The sequence below is a fragment of the Sarcophilus harrisii genome, chromosome 3 (assembly GCF_902635505.1).
Source record: "Sarcophilus harrisii chromosome 3, mSarHar1.11, whole genome shotgun sequence".
In the NCBI taxonomy this organism is placed as follows: domain Eukaryota; kingdom Metazoa; phylum Chordata; class Mammalia; order Dasyuromorphia; family Dasyuridae; genus Sarcophilus; species Sarcophilus harrisii.
The window spans coordinates 475552227-475565834 of record NC_045428.1 but is presented as its reverse complement, the minus strand read 5'-3'; the positions used below and the strand labels follow the sequence as shown (position 1 = coordinate 475565834).

The 13608-nt window shown below is 39.2% G+C and overlaps 1 protein-coding gene across 4 annotated transcripts in view; it reads left to right on the top strand.

The window, feature by feature from the left end:
* Window positions 1-1206: 1206 nt before the first annotated feature.
* Window positions 1207-13608, top strand: part of PGR (progesterone receptor) — a 77968-nt gene continuing 65566 nt past the window's right edge. For 2 of the 4 annotated variants that reach the window (XM_031961046.1, XM_031961047.1), the window contains exons 1-2: window positions 1207-3460; window positions 4801-4952. In XM_031961046.1, the coding sequence (XP_031816906.1) occupies window positions 1764-3460; window positions 4801-4952 (1849 nt within the window). In that variant the 5' untranslated portion in view covers window positions 1207-1763. Of the gene's footprint in view, window positions 3461-3611; window positions 3678-3707; window positions 3890-4800; window positions 4953-13608 lie in introns of those variants that run through there. The other 2 variants (XM_031961049.1, XM_031961048.1) reach the window with 2 other exon arrangements.

Here is a 13608-nt window from a genome sequence, read left to right as displayed (position 1 = left end):
TTGAACAATTAAAGTATGTGAGTGGAACAAAAGGGTGAGATGAAAAATAGATTGTAGAAGTATATGGAATATAAGAAGTGAGTGGATTTGTGGGGCAAAAAAAGCAAAAGCCCAGGATGACTAGCAGGGTAGAGCAAATATTGGACATAAAGACAAAATTTCCTGAAAGTACAAACTGAAATTATTAATTCGGGACAGAAACCATTACAATTAATTGAACTTCCTGTGTAAAATTCGAATGACATTAACGACTTCTTACATGCACATTGCTTTACAATTAACAATTTCTCCACAATTCCCCTTTGAGAACAATCATTTGTGTAATAGCCTCAATGGTAAAAATGAGGAAACGGCTGAGAGTGAAAACCATTATTAGGCTTCCACTTCCAAATTCCAGTCACTTCCTCTTCTCTTCTATTGCAATGAGAATGAACATTAACAGGAGGATACTACTCTCCTCCAGATAAAAGATATCTGGTAATGAATGGTCAAGTTTTATAGAAACTTTGATGTGGGTGGGGGAGTCAATTATTTTTAGATTTTAAGACAAATGTGCCCTTGAGAACACTAAATAGTCTTCTGTCCATTTTTCTATAAATTTTAAGTCGATGTCGTAGTTGAATAATTTCTGAGACTCAAAATTGTTGCATCTCACAGTACTTTTTTCTGATTTATATGGAAAGGGGTAACTATTTGTTAGCACATCCGACCAGATATCGTCGTAATTTGTTCATCCGACTCCTGTGATAATACCTCCAGTTTCTCAGGCTGTGGCAGACGTCTGGATACGAATACAGAGACAGTGAGCTCTCCCATAATTGGCCGGGGGTCGGGGAGGGCCTGAGGCGGGGCCAGACAGGAGGAGACCGGTGGTTGCAACCCATCAGAAAATTGGAGCTACTCCAGGTGGATAATCTTCCAGCCTTTTTCTACCCAATCTGAGAGGACTCCAGTGAGGGACAGCACACACTCCTCGAGGCACTGTGCCTTAGAGAAGGATTTAAACTGAGGAGCGGAGAACGCATTTCACTGAAGCGCCTGCTACCTTTCACCCTAAGTTTTTGGACTCTATGCAGAAGCAGCAAAGACTGCGGCTTCGCCGAATCTAGAGCTGGAAGGTCTCTTCTGCTCTTAATTCAGTGGGGGCCGGAAAAAGGAACACCTAGCCGACCTTAAAAGGGCAGAGGCGTTTATTTTCTTTTGGTCCTCGGGGCTATCCTGCTGCAGCCAGATTTGACTCGGACCAGGACTTCATGTACAAAACGAAGCTGGGAGAAAGAGACCGAGTCCTAGTTTAGGTTCAGTGGCTTGGAATCCGATGGGTTTAGCAGCCGAGGAAGGGAGACCTCCTCAGGGAAATCTAAAGATTTGTCCAGTCTTAATGCTACGGTGGTGAAATCAACCAATGGTGCCAGAACTATTGGCAAAACGAGAAGCCGTCTGAGTTCTCTCCGCTGGAATCACATTAACAAAAAGATACCCCCATAACTACTTTCTCGTCCACCTCTTCTCCCCAACTGCCTATCTACAAATCTGGGGAAAACCTCCAGCCTCCTCCCCTTCCCAGAGGATGGAGGATCAGTGTAAAGAGTGACCAGCTTCCGCCCTTTTTAAGCCTAGAAGATTGACCATCCCCTCGACTTCGCCAAAGTGAGCTTTTTTCCCCCCTCCCCTTCCTCTCGGACATCTCCACCCCTCACCCCCCTTCTCAATTCCCTCCCTCTGGACGAGGGCGGAGGAGAGGAGGGGGTGTCCTGGTCGTCATGACAGAGCTGAAGGCAAAGGATCCACGGACTCCCCACGTGGCGGATGGTGCACCTTCCCCCTCCCAGGTTGAATCCCCCCTTTTGGGTCACCCAGACCCTGACCCTTTCCAATCCATACAAAACTCGGAAAACCCTCCGGTGGTCACGGCGCTCCCCATATCTTTGGACGGATTGCTCTTCGCCAGAAGCAGCGACGAAGAGGAGCCACCGGACAGGAAAGAGGAAGGAGAGCGGGTGCTGCCCGAGGTGGACTGCGCGTATCCCGTTGCAGCAGGATCAGGCGGGGGAGGCGGAGGAGGAAGAAGTAGTAGCGTCCGAGCTCCAGGTAAGGACAGCGGGCTGCTGGACAGTGTCCTGGACACGCTGCTGGCGTCCCCGGGGCCAGGACACGGTCACGCCAGCCCCCCCGCCTGCGTCGCCACCCCCTGGTGCCTCTTTGGAACCGAGCTCCCTGAAGACCCTGGGGCCGCCCCCTCATCCCAGGGGGCGCTGCCGCCGCTCATGAACCGGCTGCCGGGCAAGGAAGGAGAAGTCTCAGGTGCTGGAGCCGCGCACAAAGTCCCGCCGGGAGGCCCGCCCTCGTCACGGCCGCCGCTGGCGGCCAGCCCCCAGTGGCCCGAGGCAGCCGCGAAGCCGCCGCCGCCGTCACGGGACGAGGATGGGCCCGAGAGTTCGGCGGGACACCTCCCCAAGGGCAGGTCCAGGGCCCTAGCCGGCGGCGTGGCTGCAGCGGCGGTGGCCACAACCCCGACCCTGCAGCCCGCGGGAGACGTGTCGCCGGCGCCTAGGGACGAATTCCGCTTCTCCGCTTCCAGAGCCGGCCCCGCGGCCGAGCTAGAGCCTTCGACAGTCCCGGGGCGCTCCTCATTGGCCGCCTCGCTGATGGACTTCATCCACCTGCCCATCCTGCCGATCAACCCAGCCTTCTTGGCTGCCCGCACCCGGCACCTGCTGGAGGTGGAGGGCTTCGAGGGCGGCGCCGGAGCTTTCGCGCAGCCCCGGGACTCGCCGGCCTCCTCCTCCACCCCGGGAGCCGGGGGCGACTTCCCCGACTGCGCCTTCCAGCCGGACCCCGAGCCCAAGGAAGACGCCTACCCGCTGTACGGAGACTTCCAGCCCCCGGCGCTGAAGATTAAGGAGGAGGAGGAAGGGGAGACCCGCTCGCCGCGCTCTTACCTGTTGCCGGGCCCCACCCCAGCCGCCGGCCCGGACTACGCACTGGGACCCCAGCTGCCCCAGCCGCAGCCGCCGCCGCCGCCGCCGCCCCAGCAGCGGGCACCCTCGTCTAGACCGGGGGACTTGTTGGCAGCCCCTGCCATTGCCTCCGCCAGCGTTTCCTCCTCATCCGCGTCCTCCTCCTCCTCCTCCTCCTCGTCGTCCTCTTCCTCTTCTTCGTCCTCCTCATCGGCCGCCGCCACCTCGCACTCCACCCTCGAGTGCATGCTTTACAAAGCCGAGTCGGCGCAGCCTCAGCCCGGTCCTTTCGGCCCCCTGCACTGCAAAGGGCCAAGTGGAGCCGGCTGCCTTCTGCCGCGGGACAGCCTGCCCTCCACCTCGACCTCGGCTGCCGCCGGCCCCGCCTCGGCCCTCTACCAGCCGCTCGGGCTGAACGGGCTCCCGCAGCTGGGCTACCAGGCAGCCGTTCTGAAGGAGGGCTTACCCCAGGTCTATCCCCCCTATCTGAACTATCTGAGGTGAGTGGGGCCGAGGACTAGGGGCGGCGGGTCTGCCTGCGGTAAAGTTCTGGGTGGGGGAGGTCGGGGTGGTCCGGGGGAGGAGGTGGAGGAGGAGGAGTAGAACTAGTACGGAATCCAGCAGTGCCAGTTAGAACTTTCTGAGAAAATAACGGTCGCAACCTCGCGGCGCCCTCTTGACCCTATTACCAGGGAGGGTGTAGGAGCTGTCCTGGAGGTTGGACTTGGAGAAGGGAGGGAATAATAGATTGCTTTCCCCCCTCTCCTTCCCCTTTCCTATGCTCCCCACCTGGCGTTTAGAAGTTAGCCTCCGAGAAGGGGCTCGAGAGTACCTGGGGAACCCGAAAGCCCATGGCAAAACTTTGGAGCTCAGCTAGAGGTTAACCTGCCAGCACCACGTCACTCTCGTTGGGGAATCTAGGTGGCAGGGTGCGGAAGCGGCCGCAGGGATTTGGGGGGAAGGAGCGAATTTTCGAGGACTGTGGTGCTTTTCTTTGTTTTAAACTTGGGGCTTTTCAGTTTCCTATTAGAATCGAGTTAATGCGAAGAGCGACACACCAGAAACGAAAGCAGAAAAATATTATGCTAAGGAAGCATTTAGTTTTTCAGCGGATCCTAAAAAAATAAAGTCACCTTTCCTGAAGATAAAACTTTGCATCAGGCATATGTGTGGCAGTTAACGCCCTGCTGGACCATTAGTTTATTTAAACTGGTCAAACAAAACTACAAAGATTCCCAGTTACATGAGCCCTGAAAGCACTTTTAAAAATGTTAGTTTTATGTACTTTGTATCAGTTGGTTATATATCGGTTAACCAGATGGGTGCTATTGCGCAAATACTAAAGTCTATTCGGCTTTTCCTTTGTGTCCTACAAGTAGATATCAAATCTCAGAGGTAGAAAGGAAAGAGCACATTTCAAAGAACTCCTTTGGAGTTTTATAAAACTTCTACAGAACCGTTATTAAAAAAAAAAAGAGAGAGATTAGGATTTCAGCTGACAGCTTCTGGTTTAAAAGTTTATTAGTAAAGAATTCATTTTTGCTATGGACGTTGCCTTTCCCAGGCATCATGTCTTCTTCACTCATCTGTTGGCCTGCAGAGTGCTACTGATTGACTAAAAAGTTTGTCTGTGAAGAATGTTACAAATGAATAGTCTATTTATAAAGTTTATAAAGACAAGGGAGTTTGCAACTGTTCATCAGCACATTTTAAAATTTACATTTTCTTTGGAATCATATGGACTTTTGTTCTATGTTTAAAAATTAACACAACTCAAAAGTTTAAAAAAGTTCACTGTTGAACATTGATAATGTCATCATGCTTTTTATTTAATTCAAAGGCCAGATACAGAAGCCAGCCAAAGTCCTCAATATGGTTTTGAATCATTACCTCAGAAGATTTGTTTAATCTGTGGTGATGAAGCTTCTGGTTGTCACTATGGAGTCCTCACCTGTGGAAGCTGTAAGGTCTTCTTTAAAAGGGCAATGGAAGGTAAGATTGTTTACATTTTGTTGTTATACTAATGGAAATGGAAACAATCTTTATTTCAGGATTCTAAATATATTTGCCTCTAAGAAGATAAAATCTAGTTTAAAATATTTTGGGTATTTATTTTAGAAATTTGGTCTTTACCATTAAAAACAGAACCTAGTAAAAGTTTTATATCTTTCAGACCACTTGATATTTTAAATATTGAATATGAAGCATTATTGTGCTGATAGAATTATTACTAATTAAAATTTGATTTTAGCAATCCAAAGAAAACATTTTTATTTAATTAATATTTTTCCTTTTAAGCACTTACATTCAATTTCTGATGAATAAAAAAATTTTAATGAGCTGATGGGATCCTATGGCATGTAATATTTTAAAATAAGTTAAAATATTGCTAAGATAGATTTCATCAATTATTTTATATTTTGCTTTTTCACTGCATTAATGTACTGTCCTTTTCTGTGAAATTTGCGCAATAAAGTCATTTTTTTGAACACCTTGAAAATTGTTTCCTTTTTATAATGCAGATATTATATAGAATACTTTGTTTTGGTATAACTTTACACATATTAACTCAAATTAAGATAAATTTGTATATCAAGTGAAGAGATATCATTATAGAGTTGTTTTTTTACTGTAAATTACATGTGTTATTTATTTTGTAGTGGTGAACTTAAAAAAGAAACAACTTCATTGAAACAAGTTCATTGAACCAGTTATCATTTGGGAATGTATCATAGACTTTTAGAGAAAACATTTTAAGTTTACTTTGCACTTATACTCTAGACAAACACATTTATATTTAAAACCAAGATATTTTTGCAGCTAACAATATCAACAGCAATAAAACCTTTTTATTTTTAATCTGTTCATACAGAATCTTGGAATCTCCACAAAGAAGTGGAATGACTAAGTTATATAGCTCAAGAGAATTATATTTTATCTCTAAGAGTTCTGACCCATTTCTCTCTGCTCTCAGCATCCCCCCCTTTTATTTGAAGGCAGGAATTTCAGGTTTAAGAGACTTCATAAAAATAAGGGAAGTAAAATATGGCAATTTCTTGATTCTTTCAAATGGGTTTAAACCATTTTATTCACAGAGAGATGTAGTGGCTTTTAAAAATGCATTTAATCAAAAAATATGTTGTGGGTACCAAAAGAGAATTGAATATTTGAAATTGTGAGAAGCAAGATATTTATCAATATTCATTAATGTGTAAGTATTTTCAAGAAAATGGTTTAATTACATATTTCTAAGCCATGATCTATTTCTGCAATTATAAGGAAGTACAAAGTCCTTCACCTATTACTATGTGTTAATAATATTTATCAAAATTTAACAAAAGAAATATTTGTATGAGAATACATTCGCTTATATTAATTTATCATTATTTCCCAACTTTTAAAAATGTTTTTATAGGTTAGATTCTCTTGAGGGTTTAACACTATTTTCTTCAACTTCTATGCATAAAACTCTCAAATTCTTAAAGTATCTGGAGGTTTCCCCCTTTATAATACAACCATTAATGAAAAAGATGCTTTTTAAGTGAGACTTTCTGAGAAGTATAAAGTATCATTTTTAGTTATCACCTGTATATTTTCATTCACCTTCCCTTTCATTCCTACTTTCCTTGTTTTTCGCTTCTTTTTCTATTATTTTTAACCTTCGTGTTCTATTATTTATACACCAATTTTCTTACCTTTGCTCATTCCTTAACTGAGTCAGATCAACCACCCAAATGCTAGGTTATATTCCATTTTCTCTCTTCCTGTTTTTAGTATCCATATGTTGTGTTAAAGACAGTCACAAAATTCTCTTGACTAAATCCACAATAAATTCATACTACTAATCCACCTCTGGTCTTTCCACTATAAAACATTTTATATATAATGCCAAGTTAATCTTCCTATTATACAGATTTGATCAAATGATTCCCATTTGAAAATCAATGGCTGCAATCAGTGCATCTCAAAGTCAGAGATATACAACTGGAAAATCTTAGATCTGTAACAGAAAAATATCTTAGAGATCATCTACAATTCTATGATCCTATGAAAACAGCTATATATGAAATATTTAATAATTATGTAGAACAGAATTTTATTTTTAAAAGAGAAAAATTAGTGTGTTGGGATGGTAGGAACTTCCAATGGCAGTTGCCTTGAGAAATAGAATTTACATAGGAAAAAAAATAGTAGAAGATAGCTTTTAAAGTTAGGCATATCATGAGCAAAAGTGATAGACTGAGGCAGATATGTTCAAGGGACTATGAAGATTGCTCTGGCTCTTGTTAGTGATGCATGCATGATAAAGACTAACTCATGAGAGACTAACCTATGCATGCATAAAGGGTATCTGAAGTCAGTATTAAAAAAAAAGAAAGAAGCAAATTTTCCTAGATAGAAGAGAGATAGGTGGGAAGAGACCAATTAAGGGGCTATTATAGAAGCCCAAGTAAAATGTGATAAGATCCTAAGATATATTCAAAGTGGTGACATTGGAAGTATAAAAGTGATTCTGAGGTATAATCAGAAGAATATGGCCAAGGATATAAGAGATAAATCAAGAGGGAAGTGTCAAGGATAACAGGGTTCGAACTTGGGTGACTTTTCTAGCATGGTAGCTTAATACCCAGAACACTGCTTGGCCTATAACAGGTGCTTAAAGTGTTTGTTGAATGAGTATATGCATTAATAAATGAATGGAAATTTGATAATACCATTAAACAAAGAAGGTAAATTGAGAAAAGAAATAAATTGAGGTAGAGTTGATAAAAAAACATGTTGAATTTGAGATTCCATTGAGATAGCCAGTTGTAAGCATTGAATAGCAAAACTAGAATTTAAGAGAAAGATAGGTACTGGATATAGAGATTGTGGAGTCATCTGCATGGAGATGATAATTAAACCAGTAGAATCAGTCAGTCCATAAGCATTAAGGTAAAACTATATTCCAGATACTGCCAAACCTAGGGATACAAAGCAAAACAACAAAAAAGTCATTGTACTCAGTGAATTTATATTCTAATGGATGAGATGACCTGTGAAGATGCATATAAAATAGATAGAAAATAAACTTAATGGAATAAAAGTAGTAGCAGCTGGAGGGACCCAGAAAAAATTTCCTTCAGGTTGTATTTCAGCTGACTCTTGAGCAGCCAGGAAGAAGAAAAAGCATTGATGAAGTGGGCAGGCATAAAGATCATTACCAAAGCAAAGGCAGTGGAGACCATGAAATGAGTTTCAAAGAAGGAATGAGAGAGCTCAGAGTGGATAATTACAGTTTTCTCATGAAGGATGTAAAATCATGATCTGAGAAGAGAGAGATAGTTTGGAGTTAAACTTTGATTCAATTCAATTTAAAATTTATTAAAATTATGTTTTTGTGTAAGGTATTGTGCAAGGTACTGGGGGAATAAGCAATATATCTTTGATATCATTAGTATGTAGAAACAAGTAATATTCCTCACTGAGAGAGATTCAACTAGGCTATGATTTAGTAGAGAATTCCTAGGAACTTGCACATGAAGTTTAGTGACTTGCCCGTTTGATCTTCGGATTTCCTATCTTTAAGTTCATCAATCTATCCTTTTATGCCATAGTATCCTCTCTGGAAATACAAAGAAAAGAAAATTTCTGTCTGAGGAGCTTATTTTCTCGGAGTTGTGGATGAGAAAAAACATAAATATGTCAATAAAATAGGGTAATTTGAAGAGGATAAAAGCATTGACTGGATGTGTCAGGTAAGGCTTAAGGGAAAATACTAGTTGAGCTAGTGACAGGGAGTTTTAAAAGTGTAAAAGGATTTCAATGTAACACAAAAATCTTAGTGGCTTTGGGCCACATGATTTTGTAACTTCAACAATGTTCAATGACTAAGGAATAGGGACAAAAATCTGAATATAAAAGATGGCATACATTGATGAAGATTGGCAGAGCATAAAAAGGGAAGGACTTAACAAGAGAGAGTTATGAAAGAATGAAATTAAAGATAGAGCAGGAGTTACAAACTAGGAAAACAGTAGAGAACTGAATTCACTTTTAGTGAAGACCAAAAAAAATTTAAGTGAATCAGAGAGAGAAAGGTAAAGACATTCTTTATTTTCAATTTCATGGTTCAAGACTGACAAGAAGCAAATAAAGACTTGCAGTAAATAATTTCCATATAATTTTTGTTCAATCATTTTCAGTCATATCCAACACTACATGACCCCTTTGGGGGGTTTTCTTAGTAAAGATACTGTAGTGCTTTCCCATTTTTTTTTTCTCTAGTTCATTTTATAGATGAGAAACAAAGGCCAACAGAATTAAGTGACTTGCTCAGGGTTTGAGTTTTTGAGGCTGGATTTGAAATCATGAAATCTTCTAACTAAAGGTTGTGAATATTATGTATACAACTAGAACTGTCTAAAAGTAGAATAAATTTCCTTAGAAAATAGTGGATTCCCCTTCATTGGATTCAAGTAAAGGTTGGATGATCACTTCTCATTTGTGTTGTTGGAGTTCTTTAAGGGCTTGGATTAAAGTTAAAGGTGAGGATTAAGGTACTAAATAACCAGTGAGGTCACTTCTAATTGAAATTCTGTGATTCTGTGATTGTTCTGGTAGTTGGAACAATTTTAGATTATTATAAAGATTAAGATTAAATATCCACTTAGGTGGGTGGCTAAAAAAAACAGAAATAGAGCTTATATGATTTTAGGATGATGAATTTCATATAGTCAACAATGTCAGTCTTCAAGTTGTCATGAATGAAAGCAGAGTTTGGGAGTAGGAAAAAAAAAAAAGAACTGTGAACCATTTCCTGTGTAACTCAAAGTCAGTAGTTGATAAAAAATAAGAATCCAGACAGGATTCACTCAAATGGAATAAAATTCAAAGAAAATTTTCTTGATGAACATGTGTGGTACAGGGAGATTTTGGAAATATCAAAGAGCAAGAAATACCCCAGATCTTAATATTGGGCCATGTATGTTTCAGGTAGCATGAGAGGAGTAGCCAGTATTTATTTGAAGATGAGCCAAGTGATATGTAGTGATTAGATGAGAATCAGATTTCAGTAATCACTTGAAAATAGAAGCAGTATGAGAGAAAAGTAGGATAAAAGGTAATTTTGTTAAAAGTAGAAAAGTGGTTTCAGAGAGCAAACTGAATAAACAGAATTAAAAAGTAAAGAGACTGATTAGAGTAGGACTGATCAACTAAGGAAAGGAATGAAAGTAAAGGGAAAGATAGTAGGAGAATGGAGATTTGGTGTAGGCAGATAACCATTATGGATCATGGGGTTTAGAGAAGCAAAAAGACAGAAAATTTTCTACATTAAAAGGAAAACAAAGTGAGGAGGAATTTGTAGATTAAGTTGACTCATCAGTCTTACTAAGGTACCTTTAAAGACTTTTCTCTCAAATGGAATTCCTTTAGTTGGTTGCTCCTAAAAAAGAAGTAGTAAGAGTCTTATGGCAGTTGAAAGTTATTGTTATTCCACTTGAGCTCCTTGAGAACAGGGAACTATATTTTATTTTTATGTTCCCGAGTAATCAGCACAGTATCTGGCACACAGTAGACACTTAATAAATGCTTCTAGCCTTGATTTGAAGGTACTAGTATAAGATCGAGTTTATCCAACATGAATCTCCTCACCTTCACTAGTCTTTCTCACAAAGTCCAGCATCACTAATTTTTCCTTCTTCCTATTGATCACAAGATAAGTATATCTATTCTTTACTAAGGTTAATCCCTTTTAAATGTGCCCTTGTTTGATTTCCCTCCTCCCTCTTCCAGTACCTTGTTCTAGTAACATTTTTTCTTTTTACATCAATCTTTCCCTCTCCACTAGCTTCTTATCTATCTACAAATATCCTCAAATCTACCCAACTCTGAAAAAAAATCTTTGAATTTTAAAAGATTTCCCATGAATATCATACCTCCAGCTAAATGTAGCCCTATCTATTTCCTTTCCACTACCAAACTTCTTGAAAAAATACCTTCACTTCCTTGACATCCATCTTCTCATTATCACCTAGCAGTCTGGCTTCTGTCTTAACACCCCTGAAATTGCTTGCAGAGGTCATAAAACTAAATCCAGTGACTTTTATTTCAGACTTTATCTTCCATGATCTTCCTGTATAACTGAATAATCTCTACTACCATATCCTTTCTTCTCTTGAATTCAGAATAATTGCATTGTCTTGATTGTGCTCTTGTGTCTATAACAATTCTTACTCTATCCCTTTCATTAACTCATAATCCCTCTTTTTCATGCCTTAGGATAGTTTCCCCAAGTTTTATTCTTAGACTTCTTTATTCTCTTTCCTTTGGCAATCTCATAATTCCCATAACTTTAACTGGTATAATTAGTTAGGTAACTCCCTATTCTTACTTGTTAGCTTAAAATATCAGGCTTCACCTGTATGTCTCTTCAGGTCTCTCAAATTTAACATGTCTAAAACTGACCTTATTCTTTTTCTCCCTAAACTTTCATTCCTTATAATTTAACTGATTCTTTCAGTGGCAGATATTCTGTTTTCTACATAAATACAAGTAACAGAAGATGTACAAAAAGGTGTGGTATGAACTTATAGAACTGAGACGAATGAAGAAAGAATGGGAAAAAAAAGTTTAGGATTTTGTTTCCTATATTCCCTATCAATAGAATAATGATAATTAAGACAAAGATTATTCATATTAATTTATATTATATCCTCAATTTATTAACATGGTTCTGTTTTCTTTATCAAAACTAGTAGTCTTTCAGTTGAAAAGACAGAACACACATAACTAATAGAAAGTTAATACCCAAGGTGAATTAAGAAGATAGTAAGAGAGTATCTAGATGCTCTTTATTTGTTCAAATAACCTGGTGCCAATAAGTTTTGTGCTTGCAGATAGAATGACCTAACAGATATGATGGCCTAATTCTTGTTAGTTGTCTTTGAAAATTCCTTGAAAGTGGAAGAAGATTGGGCAGATGTCCTGATTTTTAAAAAAGGCACAAAGGAGTAGGGTATGGATTCTGCCAACCATAGATGAATGAGCTTGACTTCAATTAATTCCTAGCAAAATTCCAGAATATTATTGGAGAGATGGTTAGTTGACATCGAGCAAAGGAAAAGAAAAAGGTTAATCATAAAAAGCCAGAATGGGTTCATCAAGAACATATTGTGTCATCAAATCTCACTATGTTTTTGTCAAAGATTGATAGGGGAATGGGATAGATATAGTTTTATTTTATTTTATATTTAGCAAGTATTTGGCAGTCACTCATGTTATTCTTGTTGGAAAGATGAAGAGATGTAGACTAGACAATACTTTAATTCAGTGGTTTCAAAATTGATTGAGTGGCTATACCTAAATGTAGTCATTAATGGCTTGCTGTCAGCCTGGAAGGAGGTCAATGATTTGTGCTGAGCCCTATATTGTTTAACATTTCCATTGATGCACTGGATAAAGGCATAGGATGCTTATCAAATTTTCAGATGACATAAAGCTAGGAAGAATAATAGCTAATGATACTTATAACAATCATGATAGCATAAAGATAAGAAGAATGAGAAATAATAGTGTCTGATTTGAACTTTACAATGAGTCAATGGTGTAAGTGCTATAGCTATTCTTATCTCCATTTTACAAATAATAAAATTAAAGTGGAAAGGTATGAAAGGGTCATAGAACAGAATCCAAGAGCCAGGTCTAACAAATATATCTACTCTGCCATGTTGGTGGAAGAAGCATCATCCAAAAAGAATTAGTCAGTTGAAAAATTCACAAATACAAGATAGGTATAGTGGAGGTGGGCAGGAGACAGCAGTTCATCTGAAAAAGACCTGCAGATTTTATTGGATGTAAAGCTTAGTATAAATCAACAATGTGTTATGCTAGCCAAGACCTATAAATTATTTCTTTACTAACTTTCACAGCTATGGTTAGGAAATGTATTTTCTTTTCTTTTCATTTTTATTTTTCTAATGTATTTATTTAAAACTTAAATATAAAAAAAAGAAAAAAGAAAATTGTCATGTGCACAGCAAAACTTAAGGATCAAAATATGTAATAATTTCCATTTCTAGAAAACATATATAATAATAGAACACACTGTATTCAGAACTATCCATTTTTTCTTTGCTTCCTTGGGGGTTTTCTTTTGTTCTCTGATGTGCACTTTTTACTTTCTTCTTTTTTCCTCTTCCCCTCTCCCACCTCCTCCAAGTAGGCTACAGTTAAACACAAGTATATTTATATATGTATATGCTGAAGTTAGGTATATAGACTTTAATTTAATATAAATATGCTTCTGAAAGATTGCTGTTGATACTACCTGTTTTTTTTTTTCTATTTTAGGGTATTCTCTTCATGAAGAAAAGTTATAATCTTTCTCTGATTTGGTAGATAGTCTTTTTGAATGTTTGTAGGCCAGTTTTATCACCCTACAACCAACCTTATGATGAATGAGCCTTTATGAACTTAACCAGTAAGATGTTGCTGGAATCACACATTGTCTCTTTATAACTTAGTTGCCTTCAAGAGCTATGGGTCATTTCTATACCAAAATAAAGCTTTAGAGTAGAACTTTAGTGGACAATACTATGAATGTACTTATAACTGCAAAAAATAAGGGATATTTTAAAATAGGAAAATAAATACAGAAGCATCCATT